This window comes from Maylandia zebra, linkage group LG15 (assembly GCF_041146795.1).
Source record: "Maylandia zebra isolate NMK-2024a linkage group LG15, Mzebra_GT3a, whole genome shotgun sequence".
Taxonomy (NCBI): domain Eukaryota; kingdom Metazoa; phylum Chordata; class Actinopteri; order Cichliformes; family Cichlidae; genus Maylandia; species Maylandia zebra.
The window spans coordinates 3,901,368-3,920,977 of record NC_135181.1 but is presented as its reverse complement, the minus strand read 5'-3'; the positions used below and the strand labels follow the sequence as shown (position 1 = coordinate 3,920,977).

The window sequence follows — 19,610 nt, the reverse complement described above, 5'->3', positions numbered from 1 at the left end:
GACACTACAAGGCAAGCGTGTGCATGATCAGCCTGTTGAGCTCATCTTCCACCCCCGTTGTGGGTATGTGTGTGGTCTAAAAGATTGCATAAATACTCACTAGTGGTGCAGTGTTTCTCAGTGGCATCACCCTGAGTGCTGCTCCTGGGTTGCTCCTCTCCCGCACTGTGGTGCTTCCTGGTTGCACCAGCACCCGGAACCGCTGACAGCTGAGCCGGCGTCAGAAGGTCTGCGGTGCCCACAGAGGATCAGTTACCGACAATGGACAATACTCTTTGTGCTTTGTGTGCGTGTGCAGTTCGGTGTGTGTAAACACGAAAAGCACTTCTGAAACACGCTGCTGGCAGTATATTATGTCAGCGTGTATGTGAGAATAAAACACCAAAAGGCTATGAAGGTACGTTGGCAGACATTGATAAAAATGTGATGTGACACACAAAGATGACCAAAGGGTTGTGATATGCCGAGTGAAGTACAACTGTGTGTCATTCAGCACAGACATTAATATTAAAACTACAAAGATATAATTTGCAATGGTTATGTTTCACTCGGAGCTCGAGTATGACAGGAATAAAAAACAGAACTGGAAGCGTAGAGACATGCAAGCCCCTGAAAATGAGACATTTCAACTCTAACATCCGGCGATATTTAAGTTTTTAGCCAAATTTATCACAACTCCTTTCATCTTGTCACGGGGGAGGAACCCCCACCCACCCCCGGACGCACTGTGGGTTTTGAACGCCGCTGCAGCTGGACATCATGCAGTGCTGGGCTAATTGATAGCTTTATAGCAGGACCTTGACTGGAAGATTAAATATTTACACTGCTGTATTCCTCCTCTCAGGCAATTGACTTCTGCTCCTGCAATATTCATTTAGCATCCTGTGCTTTTAGTTGCTAAAAGAGGAAATCAAAAGAAACAGGGTGACTTCTGAAAATTGGCTTTTTTTGCTTGACAAAAAAACTGTCAGGCCTCTGTGGCTGATGTCAATAAGACCTCTGTGCATACTTCAGATTATATTTTATATGAGAAATTTGGTCTTCTTGTGCAGTTCCCTGGCAGTCGCATCACTTTGAGAGGCGAAGATGGAAGATAACCTCAGCTTCAAGAGCAGTTTTGTGTCCATTTCTAGAAAAAGTCAGTGCAAGGACTGAACACATCCTGTTTTTTCTGTCGGCATATGCCCACACAGATATGATTTGTAGCCCAATCTGGTCATGGCTTACATTACTAAGAGGAATGTAACAAGTGTGCTGTGCTCTTTGTACAAAATGTTGTTAATTAATGTTAACTCCCACGTGGGCATGTAAAGCAATCGGAATATTTAAACAAGATTATACAGATTTGTGCTCAGTATTTGACAGCATACATAAAACACATCATATTACTGCGTTGCCTGTGTGCTTCTATGTGCATAAGCCTAATTTAGATTTACCCTCCGTCCACCCAGCACTGCTTGGGGCTGTTTGGTGAGTGTACAAATATGGAGCGTCAGGCAGACAGCTAGCACAGAAGGTACTGTCTGAAACACTGGAGCCTGAGGCGCCACTCCTTTTTGTGCCACATACTCTGCACTAAAAACTGACTGCTCCATCAAGTACTGCTGGGCTACCCTACAGATTTTCTTCCTAAAAGCAAATTTCTATTCTCTGAAAGAATCTATCAAAGACTTTCCAGATGAGAGGGGGAGGGGGGGAGCAGACAGGCTGGGAACCACACAGCTAACATTAACTGGCTTGAGTTCATTATTGAGCTCAGCCTGAATATTCTCCCAAAATATTTAGATATTTAGATAAACAAACTGTACTTTTAAGTGTCATCATTAGTCAGCTGACACAACAATATAATGAAACGCAGCAAAACACTCCTAACAAAATACTGGAGTAAAAGTTATTAAAATGATCACATTGGAAAAACTCTTCTTTTTCTTTTTATAAGCAGCTAATTTAGGATGTTTGGATCTGCAGCAACCCCCCACCCCGACTCCCCCTTCTCCATTTAAATGAAGTTCTTACCCCTCTTCCTGCGCGCCTCCTTAATCTCTTCACACATGCGATCAAACTCAGGGTCCAGCTCAGCAGCGAATATGGCATGGGCTGTGTCCTTTAAACTGCACGCTCTGTGCCTGATCACCTTGTCTGAGAAGGGAGGAGACGACAAAACAACACAAATGAAGAAACACACAAACCACAGCTTTCTGTATAGGGCTGCATTCATGTGCCATATGTTCAGAGACATGCTGAGAACATAGTGCAGACATCTACCCAAATCTCTGGTATGGCATTTTAAATATTCATTTGCCTCCCATCATGAAAGCATGCTCTCCATACCCTAACGAGCAGGCAAAGCAAAGAGTCAATAGAAAGCCTAACCCATTCCACTGTATCTGTGAGAAAGGGGAGTGTAGAATTTTCTCACAGTACCAATGAAAGGATAGAGCTGGCTTTAGTGAGAAATGTTAGTGGGCAGAACTGCAGACATGAAAGCAGGAATGCCACTACTTCAAACATTTAAGACAAAGTTGGGTGCATTATATGCACACACAACCATGTATATTGCACATACAAAGAGAAATATTTTTAAAATGCACACTCATTATCTCTCACAGTCCTTACACCTTTATAACTTCCAGGCCTTGTTCCCTTTAGATGTGTCACAGCATCATTAAATCCTCCTTTCCCCCTGCTTCTGCATCCATGGAGGGAAAATAAAGGCAGAGCTGCAGAGGCAGGCTAAAAGCATAGTCTCTGTAAACAGGTCGTCTCTCATTACAGCAGGCAGTGGGAGAAGAGTTCAGGCATAGAGGTCACAATCTGCCAGCTTCCCTTGTCTAATTGGAGGATTGCTGCTTAATTGCAATGGAGGCAATTTGGGTGCATGTGTGTGTGTTTTTCTACTGACAGAGCACGTCTCACAGTATGCTCATGCACGTGCATTATAAGGGGAAAAAATGCACGTGCATGAGCCCAAATGTCAAAGGCCAGGTGGGATGCCAAGAGCTCATCTGCAACTTCATGGACTAACCTCCCCATCTAAAACTGGCAGGGACGGACTGACATGCAACTCTGTTGCTTTAGCGCTCCTTTATAGTTAAAGGGTTGTTATTGCCATTTCCCCCAATCAGCTAAAGAGTATTTCTAACCCTGAGTCGTACTGTGGAGCACAGAGATATCCCAATTTTTAAACAAATTATTTAGCCAGGTGGGGAGGTATAAAGCAAGCAAACCAACATGACTGGACGTGGAGGACTTTACGCTAAATTCAGTGTGAAGGACAAGGAGAAACCGACCACGGAGGGATAATGCGGTTCTTTCCCAAGCACTAGGAGAGCTGGTGGAGAACTTCCCAAGCAGCATAATTGTGCAGGGTCTGGGCCATATTCCCTGGACCAAGCACAGGGTGAGCAGACAAGATGCTTCGTTAGTCTTCTTTATTAAATTGCCTAATTGCAATTTTTTTTCCCTTTAGTGTATCATTTGTAGGCCCTGCATTCCAACAAATGACCCAGGACCTCGGCTGCAAAGACAGAGATATGATTTATTCCTTTGGGCAGAGAATTGCTTCCCATTAGTATCGGGCAGCTATATTCTAGCAAGGGTGCCGAGGCAGCTAAACACACAAGGCAAGAATTAAAACAGCAATTTTAAGTGAATGTTTTAACGCAGGCCTGCCACATGCTGCCTTCAGTAAACATTATATCAGATTTGAATCATTTGGTGCAACAATAATATAATTATATAATAATATATTATATTAATGCTAACTGCTATATTATATTAATTGTAAATTCTGCATAAAACACATCACCTTGAGGAGGCTGTGTTGTGGTTGTGAACTGAACTTAAATGAACCTATTCACCCCAGAACATTTCCTGTCATGCAAAATTCAGACATATGTGTAAGGTATAGAAAATGAAATATATTTCTGTTTACAAGTGTTTCCCACCAATCCTTATAAAGCCCATTCTAAGCCTGGAAAATGTGCTGAGATGAAGTGTGGATGGGGTAAAATTCAGTTCAAACTGCAAGAAAGGAGACAAATTAAATTTTAATGCATATGCAGCCTTCCACAGCTACAGAGCATGAAGTACACTGTGGAAATGCTATTTTCAGTGGGGGCCGTATGTACTGCATTTGAATTTCCAAGTTAGAGAAAACCATATTTAAGCAATTTTACCGCCTGGAAGCTCTCCTTTTAAGTCATTAAGTATTACATCTAATTACTTTTTACTCACCAGTGGTGGTCTAATGGAACACAGCCATGACTAGAGATACACAGGCTCATATTTATTTGGATATGTTGATATAACATCAAAGGAAATTGGACACTGGGAGTTTTCTATAGATATTGTGCCAGTTTTAGGGACGATATCACAAATAAGCTGGGGATTAAATAATTATACAACTTTTGGGGAAATTTTCTAATTTGCTTCACTACCAAGGGGTGTATAGAAAGCTTGATATCAAAATAAGATCTGAGTTAATTATGAGATAGAACAGATATACTCAGCCTACCTTGGTAATACAAGACTATTTATGAGTTTTTTTTGTTTGTTAATTTTTTATTTTACATTTGTGACAGCCTGCTGGTGAGATTGTATTTATGTACGTGGATTCATAATCAAGCCCAACTACTTCTCACCTCCAGGGTCCTTGTCGGGATTGTATTCTAAAGCATTACTGCAGATGAGGTCAATGTCCACCAAGAAGTCCTTGGCTGTCAAGTACTGGTGGGTGTCAATCTTTGTCATGACAGTGGATAGGTCCATGGGCTGCCTAATCACCTCCAGGTAGTCTGACACCTGAAACATAAACACTGAGTTTGTGATCTCATTCACAGTTTGACAAAGCTGGCGTCAGTCCCTCCACAAATCAATTCCACTCTACCTCTTCAATGTCAACTGGCTTGCTGAAGATGTTAAAACGTTTGTCAGTGGCCAGGCGCTTGGTCACGTCCCTGAGAAAGAGCCTGAGCTCCCGTAATGTGTTCTCCTCCTGTTCAGCCAGGCGACGCTGTTCCTCTGCTGAAAGGACTCTCGGGCCTGGAGCCTCCGCCACTGGCAGAACCTCTTCACACTTATCTGTTTGAGGAGGAAAAGCAAGAAAAGTGCATAAAGTATATAAAGTTTTCACACTGCTTCCATCCATCCAGCAAGACAAAAAAAAAAAATCTAACACATTTAAGAACTGTGAGCGTCTATAGCTTAGCAACAAAGCACCAAAGATTTGGCTCAACTATCAGCACAAGTAAAGCTGCTAAACAAAATCTTTTGGTTTAAAGTCAGACACCAGTCATTATTGACCTTTTCCTTTTAGCACCATTGCAAACAACAAACAAACTTAGTCCAGTGAAGAAGAACATGTAAGGATACGCTGAGACAAAATAACTGTCTGACCAATGCCAATTTTTTTAATTAGGTGTTACCTTTTCCTGCTTCTTACTGATTTTATGCCATCGAAACAAAGAAATTGTTGGGGGGGAAAAAAAAAGTCAATAAATAACAGTTTCATAGCTCATTGGAGTTGTCTATCCTTATCATACCCTCTTTGGACATTTAAACAGTAAAACAATTATTGTTCCAAAGAAAAACAGTAATAAATGTCAAAAGCAGTGAAGGTGCATCCCTAGATTAAAGATTAATTAAGCTAACGAAATAAAACTCCCCTGGTTTTGAAATACACCTAGGAACAGCCTCTGGCCAGTGGCGAAGCGATAAAGCAAAGCCAGCAGATCTTCACCCTTCGTCTCTAGAGGTGCCCATACTTGCCCAAGGCATGAGCCGATATCGTTAGGAGGGCTATACAGCACCTAAGGGCGCTTCACTCAGCAGCAGCAATCCAACTCCTGATTCTAATTATGGTTAATCGCGGCCGGGCCCTCTCACAGCAATTCCTCTCTGTGCTTTTCTGCTGGCCTCTCTGCAGGAAATCAGACTGCTGTCTTAGAGAGGCAGGAGCCCCTGAAGAGCACAGAGCGAGTACAGCAGGGGACCCTCCTGGTTTGCATCAATGAGGAATCGAAAGATGAATGCTGGACACCATTTCCATTTGAAAGCCCGGGTGGACAGCATTCTCATATTGAACTGGAACAGTAGACTTTGGGAACACTGAGATTGAGCAGTAGGGAAATAGCAGGGGGTAATTGTACTGGTGGATGGGGATGTGATTGAGGGGTGCTGTGGCCTGATTTTGATGTGGCTGAGAAATAGAAATGTCCAGGATTCACAGGTTTCACACTGGGCCAATCTTACACTTCTGTGTGCACCACGCTAATTACCTTAACATCTGTACATATTTTTGCCGAGGTGAAATTAAACCAATTCTGAACACGTCAAACAAAGCTTTGATCTGAGAATATGAATTAGGGACACACGTACACAAACGCGCACACACAAGGACCGTTTTTAACATACCGATCAAATAACATTTGCTCCTCCAGTCTACATTTAATCCAAAATAAAAGGAGAGTTGAAATACGAAACCAGAGCTAGAGAGGGAATAATACAAGCAGTCAACACCAGCCAACACTGCCCTCTAGCACTGACAGAAGAAATGAGTCATTATGCTATTTACTTATGTATGCATAAATAGATACCTGCATTCCTGAGGCGTGGTGGAGGCCTGGCTGCTTGAACCAACAGGAGGTCAGAGAAGAAGTGCCTTATTTCCTCTTCTCCCGGAGGGGACAGTGCAACTACTTCCCCATAGGTCCTCTGGAATATACTTCTCACCTGTATTTAACAAAAAAGAAAAGAAAAAGGAGTTTTTAAAAAAAGGGAAAAAAGAAATAAGGGTGTTTCTGAAAAAGACTCACCAACAGAACATGTCAAACCTTGTTGCCACGCCGGTATACTTAGTATGTTTATTCTAAGGTGCCCTTTTTCATTGAGCACTATAAGGCAGTTGTTTCATTCATTTTTGTTCCAAGTAGAATTCATGAGATGTGAAAATATTCCACTTTGAGCCAATTTAATTTCAGTTTGATACCAGGGGCACAAACTAACTGCTTCCACTGAAGTTTGTTATGTACACTTTTGTTAACACAGAAGCCAATGATAAATAATAATTATGACATTGACGCGAGTCCTCTTTTCATCTGTCGCTACATTAAACTAATGCACAAAATAGCACAGCAGAAACCAAGCACAGGACTTAATGAACGTGGAAAATATTTAAGTCCAAATTGCAAACCAAAGCGGTAAAAAGAAAACGGGACTCGTTATTTCTAATAGAACCCAATTGATAAACAGCCCACTGTCCAAGGTTTGCAGACAATGCATCGCCTTAAACACGCGGCAGATTTCTTGTGGGGAAATTCTTATATTATAAAAGCAACAACTTTCCCATCTGTAGGAATAATAAAGGTTATCTTAACTGTCAAAAACTGCAAATCAGAGTGGGTAACAATGGGTTAATAAACACTAATGCTATTAAAAGGTGTTTGATAAATTCTCAACCACAACTCTACTAAATATAATGCATGTATGAAGTATTACAGATGTCCTCAGTGAATGTGCACAGCTAAGCAGTGTTTTGAAAAAAAGAAAAACAAATAGCACTGTGGTGGATTTTAATGGATAAAAACTGTTCATATTGGATTGAATTAAATTCAACTGAAGTCAATTTTCTTAATGGAAAACAACAGATATGGAAAAACTGTGCTGAACATGAGACCCTGTAGTGGATGAGTTACATGGTCTGATTTGATGCGTTTTCTTTTAATGGTTGCTTGTTTGTATTTTTTCCTCTCAGCCTGCAGGATTCAATAACAATGTTTCAATGACTCTAAATTTGGTCTGCCTGTAAGTTCTGATGTTTCAACCTGTATAATTCAGAAGGACTGACTAAACTGTAAGTATTTAAAAATAAATAAATAAAATAAAAATAAAAAAAAGCACAATAACCTCATTCCCTGATAGCCAAATGTTTAACCTGAAGCAGAACTTTTTATTATCACATACAATGCACGCTTGGAGTCAAAAGACCTCAAGTGAGAGCATCATTATAATTCCTATTATTAATTCATTTTATTTGAAAAGGGACCATGGACAATATTAACAATATTAACATAAATGTCGAGTTAGCTTGGGCTCATTTGCATCTGTAGTCCCTCTGCAGCAGGTCATACGCAGAAGATCATATAACCTGCCAATGTGTACATTTACATGGATGCAGTATCCTAAGTTAGTTCTGTGATGGAGCTGAACACCAGTTCCAACAGGATGCCCCGCTGCTGACGAAGCGCCGACTTTACTCTTTATAATTCCCCCGCTATTTGTCATTCACATCGATCCTCACCCTTAGCTGTGGCATGTTTGCTCGCTCTGCACCGCTATCTGGTGTCTTTCTTTCACACACTCTCTGAATTGCTTGCTCTCCCCTCAGAAGAGGTTAAAAAGGGAGAAACTGAGTAAAAACAGTAGGAGAGCCAGAAAGAGATCGTGCAGGTAGCACACAGCAGGTAATGATTCACAGTATTTTTATTATGATAAAGGCTGCAGGTGTATTAACACCAGGAGAGAGAGCAGTAATGTGTAGACAGATGAATGTTTAAAAAGGAAGGGAGGGTGGAAAGTATAAAGGGAATGCCTACTGGCTAGAGAGACTGTAAAATAAAAGTGGACACCTATTCTTTATAGACTCAGATTAGGGTTGTTAAGATTTTGAGCTGGTTTACACAACAACTTTCAAAGTTTGTAGCTAGAAATCAATGTTTGCAAACCTATAAATTGAATCACATGAAAAGTTTGTGTATGCGTACAAGAGACACGTAGGTTTCCATTATCACCGTTCTTTCACTTCATGGTTATAGAGCCACTTATCTCCATCTCCAATGCTTTAAAGGCTTTATTTAGTAAAATCACATTCATGTTGGCTAACCTGAATCAAATTCCCAAGTCCCTACCTACTACACGGCATCTAGGGAATAAAAGTGAGAAATCTGCAAGAGTAATGGATAACTGGAACACTGAAGCCCAGATGGTGATAACATGGACCGTGAATGTGTCGCATCAGCAGGAGCTTTTCATTCACTGGACTGCATTCTGAATCTCACATATGAACTCTCTCTCAAGCTTGGTATGAGTTTTCTGTAGTTACTGAAAGAGCAAGAGAGCGAGGAGCTCACACATCCTGAAGGAGCTCCGAGAAGAATCAAGGCTCCTTTGCTCTGAAACGAGTCAGTAGAGGCAGCGGCACAAATAACTGGAAGGACATGCCAAAGGGATTACATTTTAGCCATCACCAAAAAGGGCTGGACGACATGGATGAGAGAGAGGTTCTGCTGGCTTACTTTATTTAGCCTGCTGCCACTGTGACCCAGTCCCAGAAAAGCAGAAGAAAATAGATGAATATGAAGTGACAATTCATTCTGCCAGTGCACACACTGTTGTGCTTTGATAAGTGAAGATTTAGCATGAACTGAGGAACAATGGTCAGTGATGATTTTGCTTTTGGAGACATAAATAGTGCATGACACAAAAGAGCCAGTGTGCATTTAGAAACCATTGAAGAGGTCAGTGTCAGATATCTGAAACCCTCTTTCCAAGGTGATGCATCAGTTGTGCAAATGTGAAGCAGCAGGCGAGATTTGCTGTTCACTTTCAATGTCTTATCAGTAACTGTGCTATTGTGGCGTATCGCCCAACACTGGGCTTTACAGCCCAACCTCAAGCGTGAACAGCAAAACAGCAAAACCGCTGCAACTCAAGTCTGGCTGAAGGACGCACTGTAGAAACATCACTACGCCTCATCATCCATCTCACAGGACATAAGTGTTACTACACTGTATTTATTGCTCCTTGGCACTGCAACCAGATTACCAATGCATTATTAATCATGCTTTTATGGTCAATCAGCAGTGGATAGAATTCACACTCTACAGGCTGTTGATACAGTTATTGTGCACTTGAACAGTATAGCAATGCATCAAAGACACAGCAAAAGGTGTTACAACTAGATAGATAGCAAAGATACTGAGGGATGCCACCATCCCTCCACACTCTTTGTGTTGAACCTGGAGCAAATTTTCCTTCTACTTTTATAGAAAAGGGAGTCAATCTTAGCAGGCTGAACGACTGTTAAGGGAGGGAGGGAGATTATGTAGTTGGACCCAAGCCTGCAGTGTCAGTTTTGGCTGGGGAGGGATCCTAGCCATTCCCTGCTGAGGCTTGGAGCTGAGACAGCAGCTGTCACTGTGTTCTCCGTGCCAGAGAGAGAAACAACACTCTCAGAGATGGCCAAATCACTTAAAGCGCCATAGATTGCGGCATGTCCGTGCCTAAAAATGATTGATAAAGCAAACAAATCCAGCAAATAGGTCTAATTAGTAGATGAAACAAGCTTTTAAATAGCCTGAACAATACTCCCAATCAGTGGAACCAACTCATGTACTCGTTATGTTCCCATTGCAGGATTTAAAAGAAAGGCTGTAGATATAAGTAGTGCAACAGAAACTATTTCTAGCAGCAGCAGGAATGACTGAGTTTTTATACCATTAGCTTCAAATAGTTACTTTCTGATTTCTTACATTTTGTCTGGCTTTAACCACCATTTAGGGTCATCTCAGGGCAGTCTGAAAACTATTAGAAACTTAAAACCTGCTTATCATAAATAATCTTTCAGTCAATTTATGTCACTGATTACACCATAACATGGATTTAGTCATGTGTGCTAAAACACACCTACAAACTAAAGCTTATCTTAAGTGCTTAGTGGAAATGTCACTTCCAGTGTAGCATATTTCAAGGAAATCAATCTTCACATCATTTAAAGAAAAGTCAATCCATTAAGGTTGCTACAGCTGAGAATGAGGGCTCATTTAATTTCCAGCAGTGAAAATGTCAGTGGTCAACACTGTCAAGCTATGAAGTATTTTCTCAGAGTAAATAAAGCCACAAGTGTTAAGCAACAATATTCATCTGTCTGTCAACCATTAATCATCACACATATAGTCTAAATGTTCATTTACAGTCAGAAAACAGTGCAGACTGGGGCACAGTGTGGGGTACAAAGCTTGATTATTTGGTTTTTCAGACTGCTCTAAACTGCAGCATTTTTCCTTGAATGTTTGGGTGGGAAGTAAGGACTCCCTGTTGGCTTTTTGCTATTTTTTTCCCTCATCAGTCATTGGTTAGCAAAGTCTGTGTCATCAGCAACAGAACTTCAAGCGTTGTTGTCAGTGCTGCCAGATTTAGATCCGGTCCGTTTTTTGTTTTAGCTTCAGCCAACAGAATCAATTGATAGGCTTATTAGCTTTGCATTTTTCTACAGAGAATATCCAATATATAGCAATTATTTTAATTTTGTTTTATTTAAAAAAAAATTCCTACATGCCCCTCACTATGGGACAAACCTATATCCAATATAAACAAGCACAATAAATGAAGTTCTAAAATTAAAAAATAATGACATTTAAAATGTTTTGATTTTAAATGAACCAGTCTTTCATTCTTTGCAGGCTCTGTTGCCTTCATTTTATCAACAATGTTTATTTTCTTTTGCTTTTTATTTTTCATATCTCTGGTTGAACAAGGTAACCCAAAAAAGACAAGCCTGATGAGGGGGTGGGGAGGTGGGGAGACTGGGTTACCGTGGGAGGGGGGATTGTTACGATAGTGATTATGACTGATGATTAGGGTTTCAGTGTTTCCCCTCAGCTTACTGCTCTGAAGGGTTGGGTGAGGTGTGGCGGTCAGCGGGTGACAAAGCAAAAGTAGATAAAAACTGTGGGAGCAGATGACATTTACTGTGACGCACTGTTTGCACTAGCATTACAGCTTAGCAAAGGAAAAAAAAACCCCTTCAAATCATGCTTTAACCTCCAACACCACATAAAAAGGACACTGGGTTAACAATCTTCTCTTTCATATAATGAAAGAAAAAAAAAAAGGTTGCAAGCCTTCAGGAAAATCTCAAAATGTCAGCTCAGGTGTTCGTGTGTGCGTTCCTACCTCATCTGACAGCTTTGAGTAGTGAGTTTCAGCTGTGGCGAGGACAAGGACAGGGCTGAAAGAGGGCACATCCTGCAGCAGGGTGAGGAAGGTGCTCTTCACAGTATCACTTACTGTGTCCCACCACTCTGAGATATGTGGCATGTATACTACACTGGGCACGCTCCGGCGGGCCTCGCGGAATACCTACAGGGAAAATGGTCAAGCAAACAATGTTTTCTAAAACTGAAGAAATGGAAATAAAGATTGTGGAAGCCAGCAGATTGCCTACTGTCTCCAAATTTTGTTCTCACAGTAAAACAACTTCAGTTAAATAAATACATGTCTGCACCTTCTCAGTGCATCGGTATGCGTTTGCGCTTTACCTGAGCACAGGACTCCTCTGGCGTCTTGGCGCTAACGGAGTAGAGAGTGGGCAAGTCCAGGCGGTGTACTGGTAGCTTGTCCAGGTGGTGCAGCAAGGCAGGGGCCAAGTGGGAGCTCTGTCCTGAGCCCGGGGCCCCTGCCAGGAGCAGACGAGGCCTGTATGCTGTGGGCTGTTGGAGGGCAGAGCTAGAGGCAGATGGGAGTTCACAGTTAGTGTATCATCTATCACTATATGAGTGCAGTACAACAGTCCTCCAGTCATTTAAAAAGCCTCGTCACAGCAGAAGCCCCATTGTTCTCTTTTTACTTTTGTGCACTCACTGTAAAAGCTACAGCTTAGTCCGAGTCTGTAAGAGTTGCTTTTAATTGCAATGAATCTTTGGCATTTGGTGTAAAATGCCCTGTACCTGTGCATGTGCAATGACAATAAAGTTGAATTCTAATTCTAATTCTAAAAGCAATCCCACACACAAGTGATGCAGAAAAATAAGCCACACGTGAAGAAGAGTGGTCAGAGGAAAAACAACAGGAATTCAGTATGGTTTTGCAAACACCCAGCTGTGAACACATTACTTGTGCACATGTGCACGCACAAGGCAACATGCCCGCTTGCAGCAGCTTATTGTTGTTTTCAAGGTTTGTGTGGGAGCACAATCTTAGTAATCCTGCTCTGCATTTTACTTGATGGCTTTTTTGAAGGCAAAAATGACTGGGACTCCTCCCTTATCTCAGAGTTACATGAGTTCTACTTCTGCAGTAATTGTTATCTGTACTCAACCTCGAGGAGACATGTTTTTGAAACAGAGTTCTGACAAAATCTGTCCTACTGCAGCACAGCTGTTTGATAACAACGCCAATAAGCCACTTAAGCATGGCTTTGCCTGCATTCAATCCAGTAGGTGCCATTAATCTACAAATCTAGACATGCCTTCAGGGGCTTTTCCTATGTGCATCTAACACACAGTGCGAGCAAATTTTATACAGCTTGAAAGCAAGAAGCTTGATAAGTGCTTAATGTGTTTATCAAATAGTTCAAGTTAACGGAAAGTCAAAGGCCAAGTACTTGATCGGTTTATTTCCTTTGCCCGTCTACATTTCTAAATAGAAGGTGCAATAGCAATTCTGGTTTGTGAGTCGTCTTTTCACCTTCTGTTTCCTCTTTCATCCTCTCCTATGATCTAACCCAGTAGTTCCCAAACTACCGTACGCGTACCCTCGGGGGTACGCAAGTGGCTGTAGGGGGTACGCGTGGGTTGGGGTTGGAGTGGGGATCAAAAGTTTTAAAAGCCGAAATTTGCGCTAATGCAGTTTTTTTTGCCTGTCAAATACATGACTATATACCACCCTCTGGTGTTCAGCAAAAAAATAGCTCTGACAAAATACATGGGCGTGATTTGCCCAAATGACTGACACCTAACAGTTGAAGTTGCCTCCAAGCATTCAGTGCAGCGCGAAAATGGACAAGTGGTTAACAAGAAAAAAAGGCCCTACCACAGAGACACCGGCCACAACAACCAATAAGCTCATATCTGAAGATGCATTTTCCAGTGACCGCACAGGTGACTGTTCAACAACAATGTGTTCGTCAGATTTGGATGCTAGCAGTGCTAGCAGGGATGTATCTGTGGTTACTAGCCAAGTGGCTAGCATAGCTGGAGCCAGCCATGTGGAAAGTGATGAAGTGTCTGATGCGGAGCGTCAAAGTGGGAGAAAGCATGACAGCACGGACTGTAACACAACCTCATCAAAGAAGCGCAAATATGATGACAATTATATTTCGCTGGGGTTTACGTGTATAAATATTGGTGGATTTCCCCGGCCACAGTGTGTTATTTGTGCAAAAGTATTGTCTCAGAACTCAATGAAACCTTCACTTTTGCGCAGACATTTAGAGACAAATCATCCCCATTTGAAAAATAAACCAAGGGAATATTTTGAGCGACAGCTAAAATCACTTTCAACAAGTAAAACCTGCATTCAGGTGCCAGATCTTATGAATAAAAACAGACTACAAGCATCTTACATGGTCAGTTACAGAGTGGCTAAAAACAACAAACCCCACACTATTGTGGAGGACCTCATTCTCCCTGCTGCTTTAGATATGGTAGGGACAATGTTGGGGGAAAAGGCAAAAAAGACGATACAGTCCATTCCATCATCAAACAATACTGTCTTACGGCGCATCAATGCAATGTCAGAAAATGTTTTACAGCAGCTACTTCTGCGCATACGCCACAGTGAATGTTATGCAATACAGCTAGATGAGTCCACGGATGTGGCTGGCCTGGCGCATCTTCTCGTATATGTGCGCTACATTCATGAAGGAACCATCAAGGAGGACATGCTGTTCTGTAAACCGCTGGAACAAAGGACAACTGCCGCAGATATTTTTCAAAAGCTGGACACATTCATGAACACACATGGACTCGTGTGGGACAGATGTGTTGGCATCTGTACTGATGGCGCACGGGCCATGACTGGGAGACACGGAGGTGTGGTTTCGCGTGTGCAAGCAGTCGCGCCAGATGCCTCCTGGGTACACTGCAGCATCCACCGAGAGGCTCTTGCTGCAAAGGGAATACCTGTCCGTTTGAAACATGTTTTGGACACGAGTGTAAAAATGGTTAACTTTGTGAAAGCCAGGCCGCTGAACTCCCGCTTATTTGCTGCGTTGTGCAATGAGATGGGCAGCGAGCATGAGACATTATTACTCCACACAGAGGTTCGCTGGCTATCTAGAGGGAAAGTGCTGACCCGTTTCTTTGAGTTGAGGGATGAACTTAAAGTTTTCTTCAGTAACCATCCCTTTGAGCTGTCTGAACATTTGCATGATGAAGAGTACCTTACCTGCCTGGCTTATCTGTGTGATATATTTTCTCGTCTGAACGAGCTCAATCTCGGATTACAAGGCGTTTCTGCAACTATATTCAATGTTCAAGATAAAGTTGAGGCCATGATAAAGAAGTTAAACCTTTGGAAGAACTGCTTGGATACAAACAACACTGAAGTCTTTCCTGTGCTGCATGATTTTCTGTGCTCTAATGATCTCACACTATCTAAAAGTGTAAAGCGCGAATGTAACGTGCACCTTGAGGAGCTGGCGGTGCAGTTACGCCGATACTTCCCAGAGACGGACGGCTCAAATGATTGGATACGTCACCCGTTCACCGCCGTGCCTACTTCGTTATCACCGTCTGACCAGGAGAGCCTAATTGAAATCGCCACAGATGGATCTCTAAAAGTTGAACACGCTCAAAAGAACCTGGCGGATTTCTGGATAGGGCTGCGCACTGAACAGCCCGCGCTGGCTAAGCGCGCTGTCAAGACTCTGATGCCTTTCGCCACCACATACTTATGCGAAAAGGGATTTTCTGCTTTAACAAACATGAAAACAAAATACAGAGCAAGACTTTGTGTGGAAAACGATTTAAGACTCAGCCTTTCCCAAATTGAGCCAAACATTGAAGAGCTGTGTGCCTCTGCTCAAGCACATCCATCACATTAAATAAAGTTCTGTTTAATGAAAGTTCATGGCCTTTATGCTCTCGACAAAAAAGTGAATTCTAATAAATCCTTTGATACACTGCTAGTATTAAGTAGTAAAGTTTGTTATTAAAACTCTGTCATTACTAAAAAATATTGATAAATTCATTTGGTGGTGAGAAATAATCAACTGTGCAGTATTTATCTTTATGCATGCGATATTGCAATGTATTTATAGACACTAATTAAGAGTCGTTCGTAGTAGGGGGTATGCGGCTGAGGGTGACATGTCTCAAGGGGTACGTGGCTGGAAAAAGTTTGGGAAGCACTGATCTAACCCCTTTGACTCTACAGCTGAGGATTGTTAATAAATACTCCCAGTGGAACAACTGTATATTTGTTGCCTTAGAGGTTGCCTTCATCTAAGGAGATAGCAGTATTTCAAGGCTCACTGGAGCTATTGTAGCACGAATTAAATGGCGAAAATGAGAACCGATAGCACCTGTTTGTACAAAGTTATTGTAACTTCAGCGTTAGAAAATGCAGTTCTGTAGAGCAGTCTGAAGTTTTTTTATCTGAGTAGGTCTTAAATGCAGTCTTGTGATAAAAGATGTTTTTTTCTGACACAACATTCATTCCATCTGTTGGTTATGACACGTAAGCGCCTTTGCACAAAAAAGCACATAAAAGCCATCTTTGGTGAACTCACGAGGAGAAATGGAGGAAGGGTCTGTGCATTGCAGAAGAGGTGAGCTGACTCTTTGGGGATGCAGCAGGCTGGACTTCATAAATGGAAGCAGAGCCTTCCTCATTGTCATCGTCGCTATACAGGTCCTCTTCTAGCAGATGATTGTCACCGCCTAGCACTGTGAGGAACATTGATCATGTACACATGTGGCTACTCACTTTTCCTGGCTTTACTCAGTGTACTGATGGCAAACGGGTACATAAAAAATTGTTTCTGAAAAGTTTAATCCTGAAAGTAGCACTGCTGCTGATGTTAATGAAGCAAATTCAACAAGAAAATTAAATTTAAAGAAAAAAAAAAAAAGCAAATCTGCTTATTAGGTAGAGATGTTTAGGCCATTTGACATCATGCACAGCTATGGGATTTTCATGTCATTAATGGCTTTTAGAAGTATGATTCCTGCAAGCAATCTCCAACTGGTCGAGTATTGCATCGAGCCTAATCTGCTGTAAACAGTCTTCAGTTGACTGGAGTGGGAGTTGAGTTATTGAAGCGCTCACAGGATGACTAGTTATCCAATCTCTGTGCCATCACTTCTGCATACACAGGGGAGATGTTTCACTACAGATTCTATGTTCACTGTGTGAGGGCGATACAAAGCACTTTGGTAATAAGGTTGGGGAACGAGATAGAGATAATCAAATACTACAAAGTACCAACAGGAAAAACAAACTAACAAGAGAGACAGGTGGCAAGAGAGATAAGAGCAAGAGTGACAGTGGAAAAACAGCAGCAAGAAAAGGAAAACACATGATAGAATTGAAACCACAGGTGCCTGGGTTCCAGACGCCTACCGTGTGTGTTGTCCCTGTCAGTACACTGAGCATGGGGGAAGACTCGGAGCAGAGCTTTCAGCACCAAGGAGAAAGAAGTGGCCAGCAGGGGCCTGAGGGTTGGGGACAAGGCTCGGCCTGGGGGAGCCAAAGCCCTCTGGGAGGCTGGGACAATTGTCCTCATTGCTTTGCTGAAGTCGCCAGGCCCCAGGACGATAGAGGTGACGTCCAGCTTCAGTTTGACGCTGCTGCCATAGATCTGGGGATAGCGGCGGCGCAACGCCATCAAGGCTGCCTCTGTGCAAAGTGCTTTGATGTCAGCACCGCAGTAGCCTGTAAGAAAGAGAACAACAAAGCTTAGTGAATCATTTGTTTTCCTAATTAGGGTTTTACGCTGGCTCTTTTGGCACAGCCACCGTGAGCTGCTGCCACTTCATGGTGAAAATTTTTCAATTGTCTTTTATTGTTCTACCCGAACACCTGGAGCTTTAAAGTAAAGCTACACACTGCAGTCACTTTCAAAATTGGCATAATGTTTTATACTTAAACGTCACTCTTACCGACACATTTTTCTGCAAGTTCATCTAAAAATGGCTCAGACAATTTGGGATTCCAGTCCCGTGTGTGGATCTCCAAAATGTGCTTTCTGGCCTGAAGAGAGAGTAGTGAATAGGGAAAAAAAAACCCAGATAAATAAAACACAAGGAGCAAAAACATGAGGTAAGAAACCCAGAAAAACACACCATAAATACACCTATTAAATGTAAGCACCCTTCACCCTATCTAGAACTGACAACATAATGAGAAAGATCAAAACAGAGCCAAGTGAGTGAATGAGTTCAGCTGAAACGTTTGCCAAAGCTACACCCTACAATTCACTGCAACATCTCCACAGGACTCCGCTTTGATGATCGGGCAATGAGAGCAAAGTGGTTTTTATCGTGAATAAAGTGCGAGAGTTTTCATCATGTTTCATCATATCTACCTTTCTATTCAACTGGCATCATTGAGATGGATTTCATGAAGCTGTCTAGCTTGGGCAACACCGGAACATAGCAGAACTAAAACATGTAAAAAGACTCGCTTTTGCATAAGAGAGAGTGTTTTTTCCCCCATCCTCTAATCATTCAGAGCTTACTACCGGTGAGAAGCCACCACTGGCTTGCAGATTAGCCTTTGATTACCAGTGATCCTACTGTGTGGACAAACGATGCAAGGCGACCCATTAGACAGACTCGATGGGGAGGAGTCACCTGCACTGTTCTGGTCATCTGATTCACTGTCACTTTTACTCACACGCAACATTGTTTTATGCTTCCCGCCCTCTAAGAGCTAAATAAATCAATTACGTATGGAAAAAAAAATTAAACTTCTGAGACTGAATTTTAATTTTCTAGAAAGCTAATGAGCATCTGCTTTGCCACATGCTTAACTCAAAACATCAAACACTGAGGATGAAGAGAAAAAAAAACAGGAGATTTTTAATAGCCAGCGGGCTGTGGGTACCAAATTTGTCACAGGACTTATGAGTAAGAGACTAATTATGTTTGCATTATTTTCGATCTCCAGCTGGGTGTCATTGAAACAACTGTGCGCACACTTCCACTGTATACAGTATTGATGTTTCTCACCTTCTTATCGGGCAGGCTGAACAGAAACTCCCGGTCAAAGCGTCCAGGCCTCCTGAGTGCCGGGTCGATAGAGTCAAGTCTGTTTGTAGCACCAATGACCACTATCTCCCCTCGACTGTCCAAGCCGTCCATCAAGGCCAGCAAAGTTGATACAATAGAACTGTACAGAGAAAAGGAGGCAATTACAAAAGCTGCCAGACAGTTATAGAACAACAAATTCAATTTTGTACATGCATGGCTCTAAAACATTATACGCAAACCTTCATGCAAGAGCCAAATACTGTTTGAATCAATACTGATACGGGTCATGAGTTGGTACAACCTAAATTAACAAGGCTTTATTTTTGCAAATGGTACAAAGATTTGGTCCATTAAACAGCCATACTGAATAAAATAGTGTGGTGCAAAGAGCAACTGTGCTTGTGCTCTGTTGACTAAAGCGTGGCAGCATGGATGAAAAAAGAGAGCATACACACTCTTCACTGGTTTAAATGGCACTCTTCACAGTTACAAATATTTAATTTTCTAGCAGGCAATTGTTTAGCAAGGCTCAACTTCAAACTGTGTTTACGTGAAAGGGCTCTTAACCCACGCACAGTTCAGATTCAGTGGTTTAAATCAGAAATGAAGGTCTCCTGATTTCCACTACTACTGTGA

At 42.0% G+C, this 19,610-nt stretch overlaps 1 protein-coding gene across 1 annotated transcript in view; it reads right to left on the bottom strand.

Moving 5' to 3' along the window:
• Positions 1–19,610, bottom strand: part of atad2b (ATPase family AAA domain containing 2B) — a 70,532-nt gene that overhangs the window by 43,802 nt on the left and 7,120 nt on the right. The window contains exons 14-24 of the mRNA XM_004542366.4: positions 18,954–19,113; positions 17,883–17,973; positions 17,344–17,655; positions 16,511–16,667; positions 12,318–12,504; positions 11,953–12,138; positions 6,597–6,732; positions 4,889–5,082; positions 4,644–4,803; positions 2,017–2,139; positions 101–229 (exon numbers count right to left, since the gene is read on the bottom strand). Of these exons, the coding sequence (XP_004542423.1) occupies positions 101–229; positions 2,017–2,139; positions 4,644–4,803; positions 4,889–5,082; positions 6,597–6,732; positions 11,953–12,138; positions 12,318–12,504; positions 16,511–16,667; positions 17,344–17,655; positions 17,883–17,973; positions 18,954–19,113 (1,835 nt within the window). The remainder of the gene's footprint in view (positions 1–100; positions 230–2,016; positions 2,140–4,643; positions 4,804–4,888; positions 5,083–6,596; positions 6,733–11,952; positions 12,139–12,317; positions 12,505–16,510; positions 16,668–17,343; positions 17,656–17,882; positions 17,974–18,953; positions 19,114–19,610) is intronic.